This window comes from Brassica rapa, chromosome A05 (assembly GCF_000309985.2).
Source record: "Brassica rapa cultivar Chiifu-401-42 chromosome A05, CAAS_Brap_v3.01, whole genome shotgun sequence".
NCBI lineage: Eukaryota > Viridiplantae > Streptophyta > Magnoliopsida > Brassicales > Brassicaceae > Brassica > Brassica rapa.
The window spans coordinates 27,915,359-27,940,667 of record NC_024799.2 but is presented as its reverse complement, the minus strand read 5'-3'; the positions used below and the strand labels follow the sequence as shown (position 1 = coordinate 27,940,667).

General features: G+C 32.9%; 6 protein-coding genes and 1 long non-coding RNA gene across 15 annotated transcripts; 5 read left to right on the top strand and 2 right to left on the bottom strand.

Annotated features, from left to right (window-relative positions):
• Positions 1-215: 215 nt before the first annotated feature.
• On the bottom strand, positions 216-6,535 carry LOC103855124 (heat stress transcription factor A-1e). Of its 2 annotated transcripts, XM_033292349.1 has the most exons (4): positions 6,528-6,535; positions 2,791-3,022; positions 545-1,720; positions 216-446 (listed from the first exon to the last, which is right to left on the bottom strand). In XM_033292349.1, exons 2-3 carry the CDS (start codon positions 3,016-3,018, stop codon positions 578-580), a joined length of 1,371 nt encoding a protein of 456 aa, XP_033148240.1. In that variant the 5' UTR covers positions 3,019-3,022; positions 6,528-6,535; the 3' UTR covers positions 216-446; positions 545-577. The 2 variants fall into 2 exon arrangements, with proteins under 2 accessions (XP_033148240.1, XP_009130326.1); XM_009132078.2 differs by lacking the exon at positions 6,528-6,535 and having other exon boundaries at positions 2,791-3,247.
• On the top strand, positions 3,456-5,122 carry LOC103855123 (histone acetyltransferase MCC1). The gene is made up of 5 exons (XM_009132077.3): positions 3,456-3,803; positions 3,888-4,032; positions 4,349-4,448; positions 4,534-4,762; positions 4,844-5,122. Exons 1-5 carry the CDS (start codon positions 3,697-3,699, stop codon positions 5,010-5,012), a joined length of 750 nt encoding a protein of 249 aa, XP_009130325.1. The 5' UTR covers positions 3,456-3,696; the 3' UTR covers positions 5,013-5,122.
• Positions 5,236-6,457, top strand: LOC103855122 (protein EXORDIUM-like 6). Of its 5 annotated transcripts, none has more exons than XM_033292353.1 (2): positions 5,236-5,817; positions 5,912-6,457. In XM_033292353.1, exons 1-2 carry the CDS (start codon positions 5,295-5,297, stop codon positions 6,355-6,357), a joined length of 969 nt encoding a protein of 322 aa, XP_033148244.1. In that variant the 5' UTR covers positions 5,236-5,294; the 3' UTR covers positions 6,358-6,457. The 5 variants fall into 5 exon arrangements, with proteins under 5 accessions (XP_033148244.1, XP_009130323.1, XP_033148243.1 ...); XM_009132075.3 differs by having other exon boundaries at positions 5,906-6,457; XM_033292352.1 differs by having other exon boundaries at positions 5,236-5,826.
• Positions 6,530-9,019, top strand: LOC103855363 (heavy metal-associated isoprenylated plant protein 8). Its single transcript, XM_033292355.1, has 4 exons — positions 6,530-7,144; positions 7,488-7,666; positions 7,788-7,881; positions 8,180-9,019. The coding sequence occupies exons 1-4, from the start codon at positions 7,090-7,092 to the stop codon at positions 8,485-8,487; spliced, it is 636 nt and encodes a 211-aa protein (XP_033148246.1). The 5' UTR covers positions 6,530-7,089; the 3' UTR covers positions 8,488-9,019.
• Positions 9,020-9,258: 239 nt separating this feature from the next.
• Positions 9,259-10,532, top strand: LOC103855121 (THO complex subunit 7B). Of its 3 annotated transcripts, none has more exons than XM_009132072.3 (3): positions 9,259-9,367; positions 9,506-10,115; positions 10,202-10,532. In XM_009132072.3, exons 2-3 carry the CDS (start codon positions 9,516-9,518, stop codon positions 10,310-10,312), a joined length of 711 nt encoding a protein of 236 aa, XP_009130320.1. In that variant the 5' UTR covers positions 9,259-9,367; positions 9,506-9,515; the 3' UTR covers positions 10,313-10,532. The 3 variants fall into 3 exon arrangements, with proteins under 3 accessions (XP_009130320.1, XP_009130321.1, XP_018511661.1); XM_009132073.3 differs by having other exon boundaries at positions 9,262-9,366; positions 9,514-10,115; XM_018656145.2 differs by having other exon boundaries at positions 9,282-9,371.
• Positions 10,533-10,953: 421 nt separating this feature from the next.
• Positions 10,954-18,818, bottom strand: LOC103855119 (transcription factor MYB93). 2 transcript variants are annotated; one of them, XM_033292354.1, is made up of 5 exons: positions 17,768-18,818; positions 13,213-17,729; positions 12,673-12,961; positions 11,318-11,986; positions 10,954-11,217 (listed from the first exon to the last, which is right to left on the bottom strand). In XM_033292354.1, the coding sequence occupies exons 3-5, from the start codon at positions 12,933-12,935 to the stop codon at positions 11,181-11,183; spliced, it is 969 nt and encodes a 322-aa protein (XP_033148245.1). In that variant the 5' UTR covers positions 12,936-12,961; positions 13,213-17,729; positions 17,768-18,818; the 3' UTR covers positions 10,954-11,180. The 2 variants fall into 2 exon arrangements, with proteins under 2 accessions (XP_033148245.1, XP_009130319.1); XM_009132071.2 differs by having other exon boundaries at positions 13,213-18,818.
• Positions 18,819-19,319: 501 nt separating this feature from the next.
• Positions 19,320-20,113, top strand: LOC117134206. The gene is made up of 2 exons (XR_004458394.1): positions 19,320-19,431; positions 19,780-20,113. It is a non-coding gene; the product is annotated as an uncharacterized LOC117134206 (long non-coding RNA).
• The last annotated feature ends 5,196 nt before the right edge of the window (positions 20,114-25,309 follow it).

Sequence of the window (25,309 nt, the reverse complement as noted above, 5' to 3'; positions counted from 1 at the left end):
GTTAAATAGGTTGTTGACAAAAAAATTGAAGATATATGGATTTGTTACTGTATCAATTTTATTTAGATAACTTTGATATAAATAATTTGTTGATAGTGACGACTCAGATTATAATGTCTAAAATAGAAGTGCCAAGTTTGGCGCTAATTTAACAAAAAAAAAAACACAAACAATGATCCGTAAAAGAAGCATGTCATCATTAAGACAAACACGAGAACAAAACAATATCACAGTTTGGAACATCTCCTTTTCTTTCATTGTGTAAATCAAAATACCAAGTAGAGATTTCTTTCCAAGTTCAATGCAGAAATCTTAAGGCTATTATTATTATATCTCTTATTTTATCACACATTGACAAGAATGAGAGTAACACAAGTTTGATACATACATACACACATAACACCTCCTTTGGCAACTATCCTTTTGTTGCTGCAACTCCACAAAACCTTAACCCGTCAAGAACAAGTCGTTTTATTTTTTGCACAAACATTCTGGAAAAGTGTGTAAATATTATAAACTCATCAATGAAAGAAAGATGCATTACCTCTTTGAGTGATTATGGAACTTGTGGGCTATTTCACTTCCTGAGCGCATCTGATGTGAGGAATCCCATCTGTTCAGTAAGATGGTTCATTTGTTGATTGTTGCTCAACACATTCCTCAGGTTGGATTGTAACTCTAGCTGCTCCATTATCAACCCATCGTCCACCGACCCTGAGAGTAGCTCCTCTGTGTCGCCAATCACTGGCCTCTCACCAAAGAACTGTTCCCACAGTGGATCTTGAACTCCAGGAAGCAACTCATTTACTGCACTGGCTTCTAGTCCCATTGAGCCAGCCAGAACAGCCATTATTGGATCCAAACACTCTCCATTATCCGTCTCACATCCAACTACATCAGAATTTGAGCTCCCATAAGCTGCTCCTTGGTTCGGAGATAAGAGATCAACTTGAGAATACGGCAAACTGCCCTCCAGGATCTGGTTTGCTTCACAAGGGACGTGATAGTTAATTGGGGGATTGGATGAAACATCAGCCAATGTAACACCAGATGCTCCATTCGTGGAGCTCCCATTGTCTGAAATGTTTGGAACATCTCCCAAAAGAAAGCTACCATGATTGTTGGAGAGAGGTTCCTGGCGGCTCTGTGGGTTACTCATATTGTGTATCTGTTCGAGCATAGTGTCTGCTGCCTCGTTCATCGACGACTGGTATCTAACAATCTGGCGGCTAAGACCATTAGCCCCGTAACCGCCAGAGAACTTCTGCTCCTCAGCAGGTAGCCTCCTCTTTTTGTTACCCTCGGAAACGTGTTGGTTGTTCCCCTCGTTATTCTGCTGTGAGAACTGGTTTAAGAAGCCTGGACTCTGAACAGCCTTCGCTAGAAACGACATCATCTGCTGCTGCCTCTGCTCCATCACATGAACCTTCTGCCCCACGTTTTGCAGATGATGCTCGGTGACTTGCTGCTGCTGCCTTAACCTCACAAGCTCTTGGGTGAGGACGTTCTTGTCCCGCTGGAGTCTTTCCACTTCTTCTTCGAGTCCAAACTTCCCCACTTCGACGCAGGCGCCAACGGATGAGTGCTGGACTTGAGGTTGCTGTGGAGGCTGCACCTGAGAAGGTTTTCGCCGGACGATACTCTTTAGCAATTGTTTTTGGCCTCTTATGAATCCCTCGTTTGCAAATTCCCAGCGATCTGGATCAACTTTTCTGAAACCCTGAAAAATTGATGCATAAAGAATGGTACAGTCATCAACCACAAGAAGTTAATTGGATTCCACTGAAATAGGAAGCCACCATAGAACCAACTGTGTTAACCATAAAGACCAATAACAAGTATTCCAATAAAGTCTATCCACTGTGTCTAACTAAGCACCAAACTACTATGGCTCAATGAAACTAAATAGTTCTTAGTTTATCGGCATGTACCTGGACGGACAATTACAAAGGAAGGGAATGCTAAGGTGAGACAAGTGATAGAAATTTTTGTTTTGTGCTTAGAGCAGAAATGGGAACTTCGGAGGCAACCAAATCTTGAGACACATATTAGCACATGTCCAAATAACCCTGCAAAGTTCGTGGAACCCATCTGGTAAGTAAGAAAAGCAAAGAAGAAAAAGAGAACAAAGCTATGTAAAGAGTATTCACTTTAAGGTTTTTGTTTGACTAAAGAAAATTCATTTGGAAAAATGGGATGACAATATTCCATTCCAGCCTCACAGACACAACAGAGTTTCAGCTCCGAGACTTAGAAAACAAAAATAAGAATATGTCTAAACTCCTCCACGCAGTATACATGTATAAGATACACCTGCAGAACCATGTATGCAATGAAACATCACAAAACCAACTAAACGTGCATAGACCAACATCCAAAAACTCTTTAGGAACATCAATGAGTATTATCCTAAACATTCAAAAGAGTTGACTTTTCAAATTCTATTTTTTTTGTAACCTCTCATCCTAAATCCTTTTAAAGTGGTGATTCTTAAGAATCCATGTTTAGTTCTTCTTCTTGCGATGAAGAAAGCTAATAATAACATTGCTTACACTTACTATTAACCCCAAACAGTGACTCCAATCCTTGAAACTCTAATTGTTTTCTTTTTTTTTTTAATTCTTAACTCAAGAAAAAATGATGAATGAAGCACACATATATATACTCCATTTCACATACCAATAAAATCAAAACAAGTGAGAAAAATAAAGCATAGAAAGCAAGATTCCCCCCAAATACAAGGACAAAAAATGTTAATTAAATTAAGAGGAGAAATCGATAGATGCTCACATAAGTATTGAGCTGCCTAACAAAGCTGGAGAAATTGTTATGCTTGAAGTACTTCGGCAGAAACAGTCTAGCGAACTCAGGCACGTTCCAGACAACAAAGCTCTTGTTCCCGCTGCTCCAAGACACAACCTCGTCGGTCAATGGATCGTCAACCATATCGTATGTCTTGCTCAGAAACGGAGGAATCGAGCTCACCACCGTCGATACAGATTCGCTGTTCGATCCCATAACTCTTTAAGCAGTTCTTCTTCTTCTTCTAACACTTTTATCTTTTAACTCTTGCTCTCTCTCTGCTTCGTTTATTTATACTGAAAATATCTTAATCCAAAAAAGCAGTTGAGTACTCTATCGTGTCTCGCTCTCCACCGTCGATCTGATCTCCTCTTTACCGTCCGATCATTCTTATTTAATTAGTTTTTAATTACTTTTTAGATAAGAAAATAGCACGTGGGCCACTGACGAGACGTACTTGGGCCTTTTTTTAATTCATTAACGTACCTGGTCTTTTCCTCCTAATCACGTATCTGGCCCTAAGCTTTTGCACACGTGGCATCTCTACACTCTCGATTGAATTATTGGAATCTGATCGCACTTATTATTAGCGTTTCGCGTTTGTCGAACGTTTCATTACAGAACATGACTGCCTGTAGAAGAAGCACCACATGTTGGTCTACTTGTCTGTGGCAAAGCACGTGAGCCCCAAGATGCTTTTGTTTTCAATCGAGAAGGACCCCAAGAGGCAAGCAGGGCAAAAAGCAAGGACCTTTTCGTCTTCCCTTTGCTTCGTTACTCGAAACTCGCTCCTTTGTGATTCCTTCTCGCGAAGCAAACTCAGATCTACCCGGACCCGATTGGGTCAACGGGTCGGATCCAGTGATCTGGCATTTTCATAATTGAAATGTGTTCATGGAGGAACCTGGAATCTCTCGTCGTCCGAGTATTTACTACAGACCAATAAACCCTAATGATCTCGATCGTTTGGAGAAGATACATCGAGATATCTTCCCCATCAAGTATGCAGTTATTTCCTTTTTGAGATTCAAAGTTTCTATTTTTGTGTCTTGTGAAAATAATAAAGGTTTTTTTTTTTAAATCAGGTATGAGTCTGAGTTTTTCCAGAGTGTTGTGAATGGAGTTGGTATCGTCTCGTGGGCTGCTGTTGATCGGAACCGGCCTGGTGGTTATTCCGATGAGCTTATCGGTTTCGTTACTGCCAAGTTCGTGCTTGCCAAAGAAAGCGAGGTGACTTTTTGGTTCTATGAATGAACCACTGTTTATGTTTGTGGCTTAGTTTCTTATTATATATTCACGAGATGTTGTGATTACAAGCAGTGATTGTTTATAATGCTAATGGTTACAAGTTCTTGTATATTGTGTAGATTTTTAACTGTTGAATCGTTAGGTTTATGGTTTTAGCTTGGTCCGTTACATTATTCAGTATATGGACCTATTAGCCAAGTGGTTACATTGTGAAGATCTTTGTATGTTTGATTCATGGGTTTTTTTGGGTGCTATTTTTTTTTCTTTATCTTCTCATTATATATCATCATCAGCACAGATAGATGATCTAATATGTTACGGTTCCTCACAAGGAGAGGAGACTTTGATCTACATCTTGACACTAGGCGTTGTAGAAACATACCGAAACCATGGAATAGGTAATAATCAAATCTGAAACTGTTTTTTTTTAAATTAATCCCTTGGTCTAATACATTCTGACGTTTTTTGTTTTGTTTTGGTCAGCAATGTCACTTATTAATGGGGTGATTAGATATGCGTCTGGTTTATCTTCATGCCGAGGAGTTTACCTTCACGTGATTGCATACAACAATCCTGCCATCCGTTTGTATAATAGATTGATGTTCAGATGCGTCCGGAGATTAAAAGGATTCTATTTAATCAAACGACAGCATTTTGATGCCTTCTTGTTTGTCTACTTCGTCAACGGTTCTCGGTCTCCTTGCTCACCGTTGTAAGTTACACACACACAAACACAAGTCAGCGTTTTGATGAGAGTTGTGATCATTTAAACCATTTACTGCATTTTTCGCAGAGAGGTTGCAATGTTTGTTGTGAATTATATGAAGAATGGAATAAAGTCGGTGGCGTCTAAGCTGGTCAGGAAAGAAGAGCAAGGCTTGAAATGGCTTGTTTGCAAAGACGCAGGTTGCGTCTTACCCACGCAAACCAAACCTAACCTCGGATCATCATCCGGGTATTAATTCATTTGATTCAAATTTAGACTGTATGTTCGATTCATTTGCTTTCTGTGTAATAAAATGTACGACGTCCTAAACATGTTAATAGAGTGTCTGAAGGTATTAGTTTTTCACCACCCGTTTTAAAATAGTCAGCGTTGTTTGAAAATAGCTCTTTTGCTTCATTGGCGATTATTCAGAAGAAGAACAAAACCATCTTTCAATGTTAAAAATAGCTTAAGCAATAAAAACTTAAGACCCATCAAAGGTCAAACGAAGAGAAAAAAGAATATTTACGCTGTGGAAATGGCGTCTTCTTCTTCCTCCTCCTTATCCTTCATTGCCTTCCTCCTCTTGGTGCCTATCTACTTTTGTAGTGAGCCACCTTTGCAAATACCAAACGGAACTTTAGATCTCTCGTTACTCTGGTACGGAGAATTCACGCCGGTCCAAAAAGAGAGGGTTCAAGATTTCATAGAATCGCTTAACTTTGACAGCAAGGAAGGTCTTGACCCCAAGGTATCAGCGTGGTGGAAAGTGGTGGAGAGTTATCAAGAGAGGTATGAGGTCAAGGAGATTTACCAACAGAAGAAAAAGAGTAACGGAACCGTAGCTCCGAGGATTAAGGTGAAGATTGTCCGGAGCTTTGTGGATGAGAAGATGAAGTATGGAACGGAATTAACAATCGAAAACGGCGAGAAACTGGTCGAGACAGCCATCGAAAACATGTCGAAAGTGGTTCCTGTGGTTTTACTTTCGGCACAAGTTAGGTCTCATGGCTTAGGGTTTTGTAACAAAACTTGCCAACGTTACGCCCTTACCGTCAATGGTATTGAAGGTTTTATTTTCTTCTCTTTAGTTTCATTATGTTGGAAAATTATCTAAGGATAAACATAATTTGTTACGTGGATGCCAAGGTAAAGAAAAACCTCAACCATACGTAATGGTGAGCGACCCGGAGGTGCAGTGTCCCGGAGAGTGCGCTTGGCCTTTCCACATTGCTAATGAAGGTCCGCATGGCATGACCTATCAACCACCAAGTGATGAAATAGGAGCTGATGCGTTGGTTATTCAGCTAGCCACCGGTTTAGCAGACGTTGCCACCAATCCCGCTTTAACCGAATCCTTATTCAAATCTGAGCCACCGTACATCACCGAGGGAAACCACATCTCTTCGGATTATATAGTGGACCCTGCAACCAAGTGCACACGCGTATTTGGATCCGGAGCTTTTCCTGGTTTCACCGGAAGAATCCGGGTTGATCCGGTAACTGGTGGAGCCTTTAACTCACATGGAATCAACCACTTGAAGTTCTTGATTCCTTCTGTTTGGGACCCTAAGACCAAATCCTGCTGGACTCCGATGTAACCATTGTTATTATTACGTGTATTAATCAGTTGCTACCCTTTTTGGTAAAATTGAATTTTGTAAGGTTGGTTTTTATGAAGGTTATATATTTGATATTGGAGTATACAATGGAAGTTTGAACGATCTTTTGGTAAATAGATAAATTGATTAGGCATATCTAAAACGCTAACATGTAAGAGAAAGTCAAGTTCCAAGATCTGTAACCATTCGTGATTTTAGAATATCCAACTAATGAATAATATGCCTTTAATCGGACAATGAAGAAGATCGTTACAAACTAGTTGTCTCTTTGTCATCATATAATTATATCATATTAGTGGCTACAATTATATATGATTCATTGTAACTGAGCAGGATCATCCAAACAAAGAAACAAATTATTTTTTGTATGTTACAAAAATTATCTAAGTAATATTTATCTCTTATATATATAGCCTCACGCTGTTCAGCTTCTTCATCTCACTTGTGATATTACAAAGGAATAAACATTGATATGGGAAAGGTATGTGTCCTTTGGTTGTGATTTTTGCATATATCTATTACGCAAACTTACTTATAATTTTTTCGGGATTATAGAACAAGCAAAATGGAGAAGCAGACAACAAGTCCAGGAATCAGAAAAATGGAGACTCCAATAAGTCAGATACGAAGAATCAGAAAAATGGAGATGCCGATAAGTCTGATAAGTCTGATAAGAAGAATCAGTGTAAAGAAATTGTTCTGAAGGTTTACATGCACTGTGAAGGTTGCGCTTCACAAGTTTCCCATTGTTTGAGGGGATATGATGGTAAGTTCACAATACATCTTAAACCATCCATAATGTGTATCAAGTTTCAATATTGCTTTATACTTTAGACCAAACAAAACTTTCAATGTTTCTACCTTTGATTTACAGTTTGTTCTACCAAAATATATTTTTAGTTTATTTAACTTCTGTTTCATTGTCTAATTTCAGGTTTTATGTATGTAGAAAATTGAAATATTGAGAGAGATTATCTCTTTACCTTTCATAATGGCATAATCAAACAGTCTTTCCTAAATCTAGTTCTAAAAATATCATTAAAAATAAGATTTGACCGTTTTGTTTTACTCAGAAGTGATTCTAACTGGTGATCTTATTGTTTTTGAAGGGGTTGAGCAAATTAAGACAGAGGTTGGAGAAAATAAAGTCGTTGTGTCTGGGAAATTTGATGATCCGGTGAAGATATTACGAAGGGTGCAAAAGAAATTCAGTAAAAATGCTGAGTTAATTTCCCCAAAGCCTAACCCTAATCAAGATCAGAAGAAGGAGCAACAACAAAAGAAAGAAGTAGCTTTCTATATCCTTTTCATAATTTAAACATGGATCTCATTTATACACATTAAACTTAGATATATCATAAAATATTGAACTACCATCATTGATCATTTGCTTTTGTGTTTGATTTCAGAGTACTCCGCAGATCAAAACTGCAATTTTAAAAATGAACATTCACTGTGAAGGATGTGTTAATGAAATCAAAAGAGGCATTGAGAAAATAAAAGGTAACCAATATATATATATGTAATATATATAAATACATATTAGAGAAATATAGATATAAGTTAAGACGTAGTGCTTCTTGTAACTAGATATCAGTGTGTTTAATTCAAACGATTTGTTATACAATATGTCATTGGTGGAATGTTCAAAGCATAATTGTTCTTAGTAGAAAATATTTGGGATTTTCAATCGGTTAGACTAATTCAAATCAACCAATATGTGTGACTTGCTATATTCAGATCCAATATGTAGTTGAAAACCAACTTATAAGTGTGTGTTTGTTATTTGACAAATTAAAAGGTATTCAAACGGCGGAACCAGACCGGTCAAAGTCAATGGTGGTGGTACGAGGAGTCATGGATCCTCCAAAACTCGTGGAGGAAATCAAGAAAAAACTTAAGAGACATGCAGAGCTTGTAAGTCAGAACACAGAGAAAGGCAAAGGTAATAACGACAAAGAGAGCAATAACAATAACAAGGGCAACAAGAAGAACGAAGACAGTGATGGAAACACAATCTTTAGTTACCCTCCTCAATATTCAGCCCAACATAACTACCCCTCTCAGATCTTTAGCGACGAGAATGTGCATTCTTGTTCGATCATGTGATTTTTGACTCGTAAACTGAGAGTCTTTAAGTTATGTTATATGTTCCACATTTTATATCTCATAAGATTTTAATTCATTCAAATTTGAGTGACACTTTATGAACGTACTCCACAAGTGACTAAACATTTTCAACTGGAAGGTATTAAATGGACATCTCAACAAATAACTAAATGTAGACTAATGTTTAAGTATTGTTGGATATACGTTTTAATCTGAGCCTAATAGTTTAGACATCTAATCTATTAATTTAAAGTTCTATTTTTATCTACCATTAGCAAGTTATAGTAGGACCACCTAAAGAAATAGTTAATATGACATATTTGATTATTTACACTAATAATAAACTAACTATAAATTTGAATTTTATTTTTTAATTATAATAAAATCTGTTAAGAAAAAATTTAACAAAATCTTACTTAAAATTTAAATATTTTTATAAAATAACATATTAATTAATTTCGTAACTAATAATATAATATTGTTATAAATCAATGTTAACTAAAATTTTATTATAAAAAAAATAAAATATCCTCACGGTTAAAAATCTAGTTTGTGTTTAAGCACAGTACTATTACAAATGTGCATTGTAAAATGATCAGGCCAGGCGGTGCTCAAAAGTCAAAAGTGGCAAAATAAAACAATTTTGTAAATGGGGGTATCTTTTACTGTTAAATGGGTCAAAAGACATGGGCACCACTGCTCTACACACTTGGGCCAGGCCTGTATATGTATGGGTTTATTTTGCAATAAAATATAAGTTGAGAGTATTTTTTTTTTTTTTTTTTTGCATTTATCCCCGAGCCAATTGCTGAAACACTCCTGGGGAGAAGAAGATTGCCTTCGATTTAGGGTTCATCAGCTAGAAGACAGCTCACTTCAAGTAAGTAAAGAGATTGCCTTCTTCGATTCGATTCCCTACATCGTAATAGTCTTCCTCTTCTTCGAATTAGAAAATGCAATTTGGCGAATTTGATTTTGATTGAATTGTTGTGTGTTCATCTCTCTCTCTCTCGCAAAGTTGAATCGAGATGTCAGTGAAAGCAAGGAGGATCTCCGGGAGATTAGAGACTGTAGTAGCCAAACCAACCTACGCCTTTGACCCCGTCGACGATGACAAGATCATCAGAAACCGTCTCCTCACCCGAACCACCACCACACGAGGCGAGCCTCCGCTCAAGAAGCTTCAGAAGAAGTTCACTTCCTTCGTCCTCGAAGTCGACAAAGAGGAAGACAACTACGCCGAGTGCAACCGCCTCGCGAAGGCCTTCTTACAGGAGCTAACCACCTTCGAGATCCCGCTTTTGAAGAGCCAGGCGGTAGTGGAAGCTAACGTTAGGGAGAAAGAGAGCTTCGACGAGGTGAAGGTTGAGACGGAGAGGCAGATTATGATGGCGAAAGGTGAGATCGAGGAGCTGAAGAGGCAGCTTGAGGAGAGTAAGATTGAGAGGCAGCATAAGGAAGAGTGCGAGACGATTAGGAAGTTGATCTCCGCGCAGCCGCCGAGGGCGGAGACGGAGAAGGTGATTGCTGAGTTGAAGAGGGAGATTGCTGAGCTTGAAGCGGAGAGCACTGCCAGCTGGAGGTTGCTTGAGTTGAGGAAGAAGCAGTTTGCTCTCTTGTTGCATGTGGTAATGTCTAAAAGAGTTTTTTTTTTTGTTTGTTTGTTTGTGGTTTGATGAGTTTGTGATTGTGTAACGTTTGGTTTGGGTGGCAGGTGGATGAGTTGCAGAACACAATGGAAGATGAGCAGAAGAGTCTAGTGGATGAGATTCGGACAGCCGTGGAAGATCAGAGGAACACAACCGAGCCCATGTCTGTAGATTAACTCCCAAAGTTTGGATAACCTTCAAGTGTCTGCTTTGTCAGATGTAGTCTGCTTTCGTTTGGTGCGGTTTCTATTTTTGTTGTCGAGAATTTTTCTTAAAAAGTGTGATTGCATTTTTTATGTTACCTGCTAAATCGTTATCCACAAGCAAAACTTTAGTTATGAATAAAAAGAATAATGCGACTGACTAGCCGATTAGGCTTTTCTATTTTCTTGAGAATATTTGAGATTAGTGTTCGTACCACGTTTCTCCATTATTTACTTATGTCTCTCCCGTCGCAATCTTTAACACTAGAATTGAACTTTTGAGTGATTAATTTGAACTATGTTATTCTAATGTCATCTTTTTGCTTTGACTATAAAGTTTTAACTTATATTAAACATGTGGTCTTACAAATATACAATCTACTGTGGCCAAGAGATAAGATGTGCAATGATGTTTAAATGCTACCATCTATTGATTATACTTATTCATCTATTTTGTCTCCTCCTAGAGTCAAATAGAAATATAATTGTGTCACTTTCTCGAGACTCCATTTGTGCACTTCTTCTTAACCATACTCAACTAAATTTGAACATTTACGAGAAAAGAAAATCTCTATAATTTAACTGAAGAAATATTATCTTAATAACCATTTCAGTAACGAATTTTGTAATATAGTTTAGAGTTGTAAGCTCTTATGCGTGAGAAACTACTATTGAAAACATACATGTCCAAGAAAATTACAGAAAATAATACAAATGTATGATAATCAGTTGAAAAATGCTACATGGTTGAAAAATTAAGAAAATTTAAAGCACAAATTGTATGAAAGTTAATTATCAATATCCACAGAAAAAAAATGCTAATATTGTGTTGCTTTCGTCTCTATTCATGAAATGGCCAAGGCTCCGAACAAGTTTGCCTGCAAAAAGGAAAAAACAAACTAATGTTAAGAACTCGTCCACATTCAGCAATAAAAATATCAACAATATCTGCGAAAATATCTAGGTCCTCTAACTTACTCTATGAGATCTTTCCAATAAGAATCACTTGCTTCATCATCAATTATGTCACACCATGACTGATGGTCTTGCGTGAACGTTAAGGTCGAGGAAGGGTTTGAAGTGTGCTCATTATGCTTCAAAATCTCTTTGTTCTTGATCATCATTTGGGTTTGTTTAGACCCATCAGAAGAGGCTGATATCAATGGAGGAATCATATCTTCATTATCTTGATGAGAAAATACTCCAAGCGGGCTAGAAAACGAATCTAGAGGCTGGTGATCAATGCGAGAGATGCTTTGGGTTGGATCATAGAGATTTTCACTAATATTTGGTCGGTTCTCTAAGAAACAAGATTGGCCAAAGATATTATAGTTGGTGTGATGAATGTCAACGGAAGAAGATGTGTTGTTGCTGTTGAGGACTTGCATCATATTATGTAACCATTGAGCTTTAGCAACACTTGTTGCATCCGGTTGTATACTTTGATTTAGAGTCAAGAGGTTGTTGAAACTTGCGGCAGCTAGAAGCTGCGGTAAAGCGGCTAGAACGTTTAGATGGTCGGTCCTCGGCCTGTGGGTCACCGGATCAATTCCCATCTGTATAAGTTTCTTTCTGATATGCGTGTTCCAGTAATTTTTTATTTCGTTGTCCGTTCTTCCAGGAAGATGACCAGCTATTGACGACCACCTTTAAAACATATGAAAAATAAATTAGTTAAAATATTGATAGAAGTATATGGTGGATTAGTTAAGCCTTCTACGTATTATATCAAACTTTCAAGCTATAACAAGTAATTAACTATTCGATCCAAATGACAAGTAATTAATTATAATCTTCATTGACGAGTACGTATGCATGCACCTACTAAAGTCCAGTGTGGTAGGTTTACATATGTATGATTTTATACATCAACTTACTAGCATATATACATACATACATAAAAATTACGATTTTAGAATAGATTGGTGACAATTAGATTATAGTTTTAGAATCATTGAGATACTAAATTTAATTAATTAAGTAGCAAAAATGTTAAATTCAACTAGTATAGTCATATATAACAAAATAGATGTTACAAAAACATATCACACACTACCATGCATATTGTAGTTTTTCTCAATTAATCTATTTTCATCTGAAGTGTTTCTAAAAACAAATAGTTTTACCAAAAGAAAAAAAAAAGTCATTAATCGTTTAAAAACAACAAGAACGGATAATCATTAACCACACATTTTTCTCAAACAAAAACATAACACAATAATGATTAATTTTTAAAAATTCGTAGTAGTTTTCTTTTATCGCTCTTGATCTCAAATATGATAATTAGCAATTAAAATAATCATTCTGGAAAAAAAGTTATATAAAATAATTACTTGTTTCCAAGAAGAGAATGAAGGTTGATGATGGTTTGTTCTTCCTCGGCAGTGAAGTTTCCTCTTTTGATGTCTGGCCTCAAGTAATTAGTCCATCTCAGTCTGCAACTCTTCCCACACCGATTTAGACCGGCTTGCTTTGGAAGAGCTCTCCAGCTTCCATGACCGTGTTTTCGTATGTGATTTATCAGTTTCTCATCTTCTTCAGGCGTCCATGGCCCTTTCTTTAGCCCGCTCTCATCGCAACATGGTGATCTTCCCATTTTGAAATAGCATCTATTATATGAATCTGTAATTTGAAAACCATTTTGACATAAATTAGAAACCACTGAATAGACTTGTGACAAACTGAAATGTTGTGAACGAACAATACTGCCTTAAAAATAATAGTTACAGAAAAACAAAAATAATATCCTTAATATTAATATAGCAAATTAGTAAATGCACTTTTGAAAAGAAAATCGGATTTGTGATTACATAGGAAATTCTTAAGTATTTTATGTTTTTATGCATGTGTATGTGAGGGTAAGTGATATATACCTGCGAGGAAGAGTAAAAAATTATGGAGAAGAATTGTGAAGCCAAAATCTTAGTTAATGAGGGTAAGTGCTGTGTTCTTTGGTTTATATATAGAAACATGGAAGAGGTTTTCCTTTGTGTTGTGACTTGTCGGAACAAGGAGATCTTAGTTAGCTTTTGTGACGTCTCTTTTTGACGTTAATCCTATCAAATAATGATATGTCAAAAATGGCCTTGGTGAGTGGTGGAGGAAAAAACGAGGAGGAGAAGATGTTCAAGTTTGTGAAGCAATGTCTAGAATAAAAGTTGCTGCAACTAATTCATGTTGACAATGTAATACTTCTCAAACTTTAAAAAAAAAAATCAGATTAAAAGTTACGTACTTACTTATAAGAGCTAGATATCCAAAGAATGAATGGAACTATAATTTATCTTCGTTTAAATTATAACAGCTTTTTTTTTGTTGGTAAAATGTTAATATATTATAACAGATTTATTAAAGAAAATAAAAAATTTTAATTGATCTAAATGTGTAACCTTTTTTTTTGGAACGTTAGGGTTTTTGGTGACGCTTTTTTTCTTTTTTTTGGTGACACTTTTTTTCTTTCTCATATATATTTTTCTCATGTTGATGATTCCACTCTTATCATATATATTCATTCTATTATTTTCTTACTATAAGAATTTATAACACCCTTTGAATTCCCGTGGGAACTCAAGAACCAATATCTCGATCCAGTAAAGATTTCCATGAGAAAACATGTCCTAAATCATTTATATTCTTTTTGTCATCGATAACTTATGCTTTAAAAAAAAAAAAAAGAATAACTTATGCTGAGAAACACATTATATAAGACCTGAGCTATGAATCGTGTATGTTTATGGACTAGCAAAAATTATTTCAATTTTCAAAATATATTTCTTTACGACCCAACTCTTAAAACATATTGCATAAGATAGATGGACAGTGTCGCTATAATAGTATGGATTACTGATCGCTGGTACGCATCTCAACCATACACACATTAAATCAACATAAAATCAAATATATATAAATCTATATCAGTTAAAAAGGTTTTCATAAAATTTGTTTGTAAAGATATCTTTTTTTTTTGTTTCTTAAACATCTCATACTGTATAAAGTATTTTGGTAATTTGAAATAAATTTAATTGATTGGCAAGACAATGAGAAACAAACTTAAGCAAAAAAAAAACAATGAGAAACAAATTCTCTATAATTCAGAAGAACGACAAGAGACTAGAAGGGGCTTAGGGTTCTGGTTTTCAACTAGACAAAGCTAGGATGAAGATGGAAATTGATTGAAGAAAGAATTTCTATTTGGTTCTATCAAAAACATATTTGTATAGAAAATCATAAGAAAGAACCCACAGTTGTAATCGAACTTTTTCTTTTTGAATTAAATTTAATATTTAATTAAAAAAAAAATTAATTGTGTCGATATGGTTGTTCATTATTGGTGTAAATCTGGTTTTAAGCACATTAAGACACGCCAACTATTTGTCTGAGACTACAAGCCCATGGGACCCTAACCTTTTCCATCTACTAAATTTTTTCTTGAACCTTGTAAGTAAATCTTTGTACGTGTCATTTATATATATATACACATGTTGCTGACATCAATTTTGAATATTTTTTCTTGAAAGAATCAATTTTGAATATTAAGATGCCTAATACGTACATTATACATATATACACCGCATTCTAAATTTTAATCAAACGCTTAGACATCCAAAAAGCAAATAATTAAAATATATATTTTTAATTTTAATTACAAGAGAAAAATCTAGCACTTTATTGATGGTTCAAAACTATCTTATTATATTTTCATGCATGATTTAATTTTCAAAAAATATATATTAATATGCATATATATACATATACGTGACAGGGTATCTATAATTAATTGTAACAATTCATGATTGATAACAGTTTTAGATAAAAAGAAGAAAATGTACTTTTCGTGCATCAGAAGATTCCAACTAATCCGAATGTGACACATTCTCACAGTTGATTTTCCTATAACCACTAACATACTTTATAGTTCGTCTACGGACCTACGGTCTTACCTTAGGACATGATCTTAATTTTTATATTTGGTTTTAAGTGCATTTATGGTGTTTTGAAAATTATAAGTTTCTTGCTTGATTAAATGCGTTTAAGTTTCTTGCTTTATTAAATGTGAATATTAAATTGTCATCTGTTATTTAAAATGTATCTAACTGTAAAAATACTATTTACTTCTAAAAAATTTAAATCTCATTGAAGAAGTATTGATAAATGATTAATCGACGGACTACTAATCAATCTTATGGAAATTAATCTTCCTCGTAAATCCACATGCTCAACTAGTCTATTAATAGGCTAATATATCTGATTTATTTGAAATTGTTGGAATAGTGTTTGTTTACGCTGACAAAAAAAGGTCTTTGTTTACATAATTTATGGAAACAAAATGATCAAACAAGCTGCTCATGATCAAACAAGCTGCTCATTTTGAGTTTTGAATACCGGCTTGTAATAATGGAGGCTAGACTAGTTTTTAACACAAGAGCCCGTTACAGTTCAACTATTTGCATGCGTTGAAACTAGTAAAGCTTTGAGGCTACATATATATATATCATATATCCTTTTTTTTTTTGAAAAGATATATGATATATCTTTCATGACAAGAATTCTCTTTGTAACTCTCACAGATAAGGTTTCCAAAGAGATAATGCTAAAATTCAAATCTCCTGAAAATAGTAAATGGACAAGCCTAAATTATCTTAATCCATTTAGTAATTTTCTCCGTAATGCACAAACCAACGCCGTAAAATTATAAATACGGACGTTAATCCTTTTATGTGCTTTAAAATACGTAAATGTACACGGCACATACATAGAATCAAGAGTAATTTGTGTATTATAATATACGTACACATATGATTAAACCTTCAATGTTTGCTAAAAGACAGATTAAAATAAATTCTACACTCACGCAAGATAAACCTGATTTATTTTGCTACATTACTCGTAGTTACCAAAGCCTAACACAACATAACTTAAATAGTAATTAATTAATTAACTTAATTAATTAATCATACAATGTTCAGTTATCTCTTACGAGCCATGCAATGTAACGTCACGTTAGGATTAAGAGAACTTTTTGTTTTTTTTTCATGCACTGGCAGCTCACTAATTGACGAAACCAGACTGATAGTATGACGCCAATATATCATTGACTCAAACATGAGTTCATTTAACGCACAATTATAAATTTAAATCAAGATTAATTTGGCTCAAACTTCCTAAAGTTAACTCTAATCTCCATAAGAAAAGAATGTAATAGGTTATATAGATGTAACACATGAATGCAATACAGTTAGTTTACAAAAAAAAAAAAATGCAATACAGTTAATTAGTATTCATGTAAGTATAAGACTTTGTCTGGCTCATTATCTAAAGAAGTTTGATAGATAATAACAAATTTAAGAAAACAAGTATAAATATTTTATATAATTCACCTACTTTTGAATAAGCATACATGCACTTCTGGTTTTTCGTTCAAATACCTGAGTATCTATATACACAAAAATAAGTTGGCATATAAAGCTACTTTTTCTATACGACTATACGTAGATTCAAGATGATTATTAATTATATCTCTTTTACCTTCTATGTATACTTTTACTTTAGTTAGTTAAAAAAGGTTTCGTTAAACTAGAGACTTGCCCCATTTGAAACAACGGTTTTACCATTCTCGGCTTTGTTATCCGTTCATAAGTCACAGACTACGAAACCAGCACAAGTTTGACTTCTCCTCTGCAATGACTAACAGTTGATAACCTTTTTTTTACCGTGAGAAACTGGCAAGTTACTTAGCGTGAGGAACTTGCGTTGCAAGTCACCAACCAGTTTTTGAAGAATCGAAGAAACATGGATTCTTGATATCTAACGAGGAAGAATAAATCACAAACCTTTACATAAACAGAGATCTTGTTCTGAGTTTGTTGATGGCAATAAGAACGAAGAACACAACAGGTAAAAAAAACAAAGAAGAAAAGAATCAGAACCAAACAACTGAATACGCTATTTCAGAATCCATAAACCCAAAAGAAAAATAAGAACACATAGGAAGAAGTCAAAATGATATGAAGAGAGATGATAGAAAGAACACAAAGCGCTAATAAGCCAGATTCAGCAATACCACAAAAAAAAACTCGATAGACCAACTACTTTTATCAAACATTTGATTCAACATTGATCATATAATATATGAAATGTTGTAACCTCAGCGCAGAAGATTAAAAAACATAATATAACTGATCCAAAAGCCAACAGATGTATTATTGTAACCACAACGCAGAAGATTAAACATAGTATAACTGATCCAAAAGCCAACACACATGTATTATTATTATAACGAAAAAGAAAACTCTTTTACTGAACAAAAAACCTTGAGATATTGGGTTAAAAAGGAGAAATGTGCAGAGTTGTAGGCAACATACAACGGTTAGACTTCTGCAAGAATAGGTAACTACTAACATGTATCCTTCGAATGAAGCTACCATAAACATCTGAACACACAACTACAATAACAGCAAAACAAAACAGCTACGAAGAACTTTGGTTGTGTTAGGTAACCCAATCCAGCAGCAGCAGCCTCAAGAGTAACGTGATCACAATCCCATTCTCCATTCCTATGTTCCCAATAATAAGATAAATCTTACATCTCTCGGATTATACACAACCTGAAACAATATAGAAAATGTCACGTTATGCATCACCAAAACTGAAATGGAGGGAATTAGATTTCTATATCTCATCAATCTGATTTTACAATAGCCTTTCATGATCTTCTATCTGTTCCCCCATTTTATATTCGTCACATGCTGCAAACACAACAGGAAAAATCAGGGATTCTAAGCAATAAATTATACTTGTGCAAAACAATCAGACAACAAATAAACAAACAAGCACATAATGTTTTAAGAGATTTTCAGAAAACAGAGAGGGAAAGAAGCTGTTGCCGAACTGATTCAGAGAAACTCATGATATTAACTCACGCAAGTGTGAAAAAAGTAAATGGAACATCAAGATCTCTAACCATCTCACGACCGGACTCTGTTCTATTTGTTTTCACACTATGCAAGTTAGAAAAAATAAGCTTTCCATCAAAATCAAGTAACAAAATCTTTCCCTATCAAAAACACTTGAAATACGAATAGAGAGGGGAAAATCTTTTACGAACAAAAGACTTTAGTGGGTCATAAAGTGTGAAGCAAAATAAACTCACCATCTCCTACGAACAAAAGTAATCAAACTAATGACCGGATAGTATCATCTATTTGTTTCCACACTTATGAGTTCACATAAGTTTCCATATCAGTCTGAACAATCTAGTATATAGAGCATTTCCCAAAATATTCAATATTTTCGTAGGGGGTTATCACATAGATTTTGAGAAAAAATCAAAAATACGAAAATACTGTTTTAATGCATAGGTGCATCCTTCACTAACATATGATGAATGTCAAAGAGGTTTGAAACTTTTGTTGTGTCTGTTTCTCTAGAAAATAGCGATTTTATAGTGGTTAGTCCACCAATTTAGGGAGTATTATGAAGTTTTACTAAATTAATTGATAAAAACTTAAAACGATGTTCATGTACTATGAAATAGATTTATACACTAATAAAAATGTAGAATGAGTTTAGAAATTTTAAAACAACACTAAAGATCACAGGCTTCAGTATATAGAGCATTTACCGATAAATTCAATATTTTCGTATGGATTAACATATAGATTTTGAGAAAAATTCAAAAATATAAAAATACTGTTTTAATGCATAGTTGCATCCTTCACTAACATATTATGAAGGTCAAAGAGGTTTGGAACCTTTGTTGTCTCCGTTTTTCAAGATAATAGTGATTTTATAGTGGTTAATCCACCAATTTATAGACTATTATGAAGGTTTACTAAATTAATTGACAAAAAATTAAAACGATGGCCATGTACCATGAAAGAGAGTTTAATATACATTAGTACAAATTTAGAATATGTTTAGAAATTTTAAAACAACACTAAAGATCATTGGTTTTAGTATATAGAGCATTTACCGAAAAGTTCAATATTTTCGTATGGGTTAACTCATAGATTTTGAGAAAATTTTTAAAAGATGAAAATACTGTTTTAATGCAGAGTGGCATCCTTCACTAACATATGATGAAGGTCAAAGAGGTTTGGAACCTTTGTTGTCTCCGTTTTTCTAGAGAATAGTGATTTTATAGTGGTTAGTCCACCAATTTATGGACTATTATGAAGTTTTTCCAAATTAATTGACAAAAATTAAAACGATGCCCAAGTACCATGAAAGAGAGTTTAATATACATTAATACAAATATAGAATGTGTTTAGAAATTTTAAAACAACAATAAAGATCATATGCTTCATTATATAGAGCATTTCCTGAAAAATTCAAAATTTCGTAGGGGTTACATATAGATTTTAAGAAAAATTAAAAAATATGAAAATACTGTTTTAATGCGTAGTTGCATCCTGCACTAACATATTATGAAGGGCAAAGAGGTTTGGAACCTTTGTTGTCTCCGTTTTTCAAGAGAATAGTGATTTTATAGTGGTTAGTCCACCAATTTATGGACTATTATGAAGTTTTACTAAATTAATTGACAAAAAATTAGAACGATGCACATGTACAATGAAAGATATTTTAATGTACATTAATACAAATTTAGAATGTGTTTATAAATTTTAAAACAACACAAAAGATCATTGGCTTTAGTATATAGAGCATTTACCGAAAAGTTTAATATTTTCGTAGGGGTTAACTCATAGATTTTGAGAAAAATTTAAAAAGATGAAAATATTGTTTTAATGCAGAGTTGCATCCTTCACTAACATATGATGAAGGTCAAAGAGGTTTGGAACCTTTGTTGTCTCCGTTTTTCTAGAGAATAGTGATTTTATAGTGGTTAGTCCACCAATTTATGGATTATTATGAAGTTTTTCAAATTTAATTGACAAAAAATTAAAATGATGCCCATGTACCATAAAAGAGAGTTTAATATATATTAATACAAATGTAGAATGTGTTTAGAAATTTTAAAACAACACTAAAGATCATAAGCTTCAGTATATAGAGCATTTCTTGAAAAATTCAAAATTTGGTAGGGGGTTGACACATAGATTTTGAGAAAAATTCAAAATATGAAAATAATGTTTTAATGCGTAGTTGCATCCTGCACTAACATATGATAAATGTCAAAGAGGTTTGGAACTTTTGTTGTCTCCGCTTTTCTAAAGAACAACGATTTAATAGTGGTTAGTCCACCAATTTATTGACTATTATGAAGTTTTATTAAATTAATTGACAAAAAAAAAACGATGCACATGTACCATGAAAGAGAGTTTAATATACATTAATACAAATGTAGAATTTGTTTAGAAATTTTAAAACAACACAAAAGATCATAGGCTCCAGTATATAGAGCATTTATCGAAAAATTCAATATTTTCATAGGGAACACATAGATTTTGAGAAAAAAAATCAAAAATATGAAAATATTGTTTTTATGCATAGTTGCATCCTTCACTAACATATTATGAAGGTAAAATATGTTTAGAACCTTTTTGTCTCCGTTTTTCTAGAGAATAACGATTTTATGATGGTTAGTCCACCAATTTAGTGAGTATTATGAAGTCTTACTAAATTAATTGACAAAAAATTAAAACGATGCACATGTACGATGTAAGAGAGTTTAATATACGTTAATACAAATTTAAAATGTGTTTAGAAATTTTAAAACAACACTAAAGATCATTGGCTTTGAATATATAGAGCATTTACCTAAAAAATCAATATTTTTCGTAGGGGTTAACTCATAGATTTGGAGAAAATTTAAAAATATGAAACTACTGTTTTTCTGCATAGTTGTATTTTTCACTAACATATGATGAATGTCAAAGAGGTTTGAAACCTTTGTTGTCTTCGTTTCTTTATAGAATTGCGATTTTATAATGGTTACTCCACCAATTTTGGGAGTATTATGAAGTTTTACTAAATTAATTGACAAAAAAATTAAAACGATTCCCATGTACCATAAAAAAAAGTTTAATATACATTAATACAAATGTAGTATGTGTTTAGAAATTTCAAAAACAACACTAAAGATCATAGGCTTCAGTATATAGAGCATTTATCGAAATATTCAATATTTTCGTAGGAGTGAACTCATAGATTTTGAGAAAATTTTAAAATATGAAAATACTGTTTTTCTGCATAGTTGCATCCTTCACTAACATATTATGAAGGTCAAAGAGGTTTGGAACCTTTGTTGTCTCCGTTTCTCTAGGGAATAGCAATTTTATAGTGGTTAGTTTAATGATTTAGGGAGTATTTGTAGTTTTGCAAAAATTAATTGATAAAAAATTAGAACGATGTCCATGTACCATGAAAAAGAGTTTATCATAAATTAATACAAATGTATAATGTGGTTATAAATTTTAAAACGAATTAAAAGATTATAGGCTTCATATATAGATCATTTACCGAAAACTCACTATTTTCATAGGGGTACACATAGATTTTGAGAAAAATTCAAAAAATTTGACAATACTGTTTTAATGCATATTTGAATCATGTAATAACATATGATAAATTTCAAAGAGGTTTGGAACCTTTTGTTGTCTCCGTTTCTCTAGGGAATATCAATTTATAGTGGGTTCGTCCCAGATTTAGTGAGTATTTGCAGTTTTTCTAAATTAATGGATAAAAAATTAGAACGATGTCCATGTACCATGAAAAGAAGTTTATCATACATTAATACAAAGGTATAATGTGGTTTTAAATTTTAAAACAAATTAAAAGAATATAGGCTTCATATATAGAGCATTTACATAGATTTTGAGAAAAATTCAAAACATTTGAGAATACTGTTTTAATACATATTTGAATCATGTAATAAAATATGATGAAGTTCAAAGAGGTTTGGAAGCTTTGTTGTCTCCGTTTCTCTAAGGAATATCAATTTTATAGTGGTTAGTCCAATGATTTAGGGAGTATTTACAGTTTTGCTAAATTAATTGATAAAAAATTAGAACGATGTCCATGTACCATGAAAAAGAGTTTATCATAAATTAATACAAATGTATAATGTGGCTATAAATTTTAAAATGAATTAAAAGATTATAGGCTTCATATATAGATCATTTACCGAAAACTCACTATTTTCGTAGGGGGGGTACACATAGATTTTGAGAAAAATTCAAAAAATTTGACAATACTGTTTTAATGCATAGTTGAATCATGTAATAACATATGATGAATATCAAAGAGGTTTGGAACCTTTGTTGTCTCCGTTTCTCTAAGGAATATCAATTTTATAGTGGTTAGTCCAATGATTTAATGAGTATTTGCAGTTTTACTAAATTAATGGATAAAAAATTAGAACGATGTCCATGTACCATGAAAAGAAGTTTATCATACATTAATACAAAGTTATAATGTGGTTTTAAATTTTAAAACAAATTTAAAGATTATAGGCTTTATATATAGAGCATTTACCGAAAACTCACTATTTTCGTAGGGAGGTACACATAGATTTTGAGAAAAATTCAAAAAATTTGAGAATACTGTTTTAATACATATTTGAATCATGTAATAAAATATGATGAAGTTCAAAGAGGTTTGGAACCTTTGTTGTTGCCGTTTCTCTAGGGAATATCAATTTTATAGTGGTTAGTCCAATGATTTAGTGAGTATTTGCCGTTTTGCTAAATTAATGGATAAAAAATTAGAACGATGTCCATGTACCATGAAAAGAAGTTTATCATACATTAATACAAAGGTATAATGTGGTTTTAAATTTTAAAACAAATTTAAAGATTATAGGCTTTATATATAGAGCATTTACCGAAAAATCACTATTTTCGTAAGGGGGGGGGGGGTACACATAGATTTTGAGAAAAATTCAAAAAATTTAAGAATACTGTCTTAATACATAGTTGAATCATGTAATAACATATTATGAAGTTCAAAGAGGTTTGGAACCTTTGTTGTCTCCGTTTCTCTAGGGAATAGCAATTTTATAGTGGTTAGTCCAATGATTTAGGGAGTATTTACAATTTTGCTAAATTAATTGATAAAAAATTAGAATGATGTCCATGTACCATGAAAAGAAGTTTATCATACATTAATACAAAGGTATAATGTGGTTTTAAATTTTAAAACAAATTTAAAGATTATAGGCTTCATATATAGAGCATTTACCGAAAACTCACTATTTTCGTAGGGGTTAACACATAGATTTTGAATAAAATTCAAAAAAATTGAAAATACTGTTTTAATTCATATTTGAATCATGTAATAAAATATGATGAAGTTCAAAGAGGTTTGCAACCTTTGTTGTCTCCGTTTCTCTAGGGAATATCAATTTTATAGTGGTTAGTCTAATGATTTAGGGAGTATATGCAGTTTTGCTAAATTAATGGATAAAAAATTAGAACGATGTCCATGTACCATGAAAAGAAGTTTATCATAAATTAATAAAAATGTAAAATGTGGTTATTAATTTTAAAACAAATTAAAAGATTATAGGCTTCATATATAGATTATTTACCGAAAACTCACTATTTTCGTAGGGGGTACACATAGATTTTGAGAAAAATTCAAAAAATTTGACAATACTGTTTTAATACATATATGAATCATGGAATAACATATGATGAAATTCAAAGAGATTTGGAATCTTTGTTGTCTCCGTTTCTCTAGGAAATAGCAATTCTATAGTGGTTAGTCCAATGATTTAGTGATTATTTGCAGTTTTGCTAAATTAATTGATAAAAAATTAGAACGATGTCCATGTACAATGAAAAGAAGTTTATCATACATTAATACAAAGGTATAATGTGGTTTTAAATTTTAAAACAAATTTAAAGATTATAGGCTTCATATATAGAGCATTTACCGAAAACTCACTATTTTCGTAGGGGGGGTACACATAGATTTTGAGAAAAATTCAAAAAATTTGAGAATACTGTTTTAATACATATATGAATCATGGAATAACATATGATGAAGTTCAAAGAGGTTTGTAATCTTTGTTGTCTCCATTTCTCTAGGGAATATCAATTTTATAGTGGTTAGTCCAATGATTTAGTGAGTATTTGCAGTTTTGCTAAATTAATGGATAAAAAATTAGAACAATGTCCATGTACCATGAAAAGAAGTTTATCATACATTAATACAAAGGTATAATGTGGTTTTTTAATTTAAAACAAATTTAAAGATTATAGGCTTCATATATAGAGCATTTACCGAAAACTCACTATTTTCGTAGGAGGGGTTACACATAGATTTTGAGAAAAATTCAAAACATTTGAGAATACTGTTTTAATACATATTTGAATCATAGAATAACATACGATGAAGTTCAAAGAGGTTTGTAACCTTTGTTGTCTCTGTTTCTCTAGGGAATAGCAATTTTATAGTGGTTAGTCCAATGATTTATGGAGTATATACAGTTTTGCTAAATTAATTGACAAAAAATTAGAACGATTTACATGTACCATGAAAAGAAGTTTATCATAAATTAATACAATTGTATAATGTGGTTATAAATTTAAAACGAATTAAAAGATTATAGACTTCATATATAGATCATTTACTGAAAACTCACTATTTCGTAGGGCGGTACACATAGATTTTGAAAAAAATTCAAAAAATTTGAGAATACTGTTTTAATACATATATGAATCATGGAATAACATATGATGAAATTAAAAGAGGTTTGGAACCTTTGTTGTCTCCGTTTCTCTAGGGAATATCAATTTTATAGTGGTTAGTCCAATGATTTAGTGAGTATTTGCAGTTTTGCTAAATTAATGGATAAAAAATTAGAACGATGTCCATGTACCATGAAAAGAAGTTTATCATACATTAATACAAAAGTATAATGTGGTTTTAAATTTTAAAACAAATTTAAAGATTATAGGCTTTATATATAGAGCATTTACCGAAAACTCACTATTTTCGAGGGGAGTACACATAGATTTTGAGAAAAAATTCAAAAAATTTGACAATACTGTTTTAATGCATAGT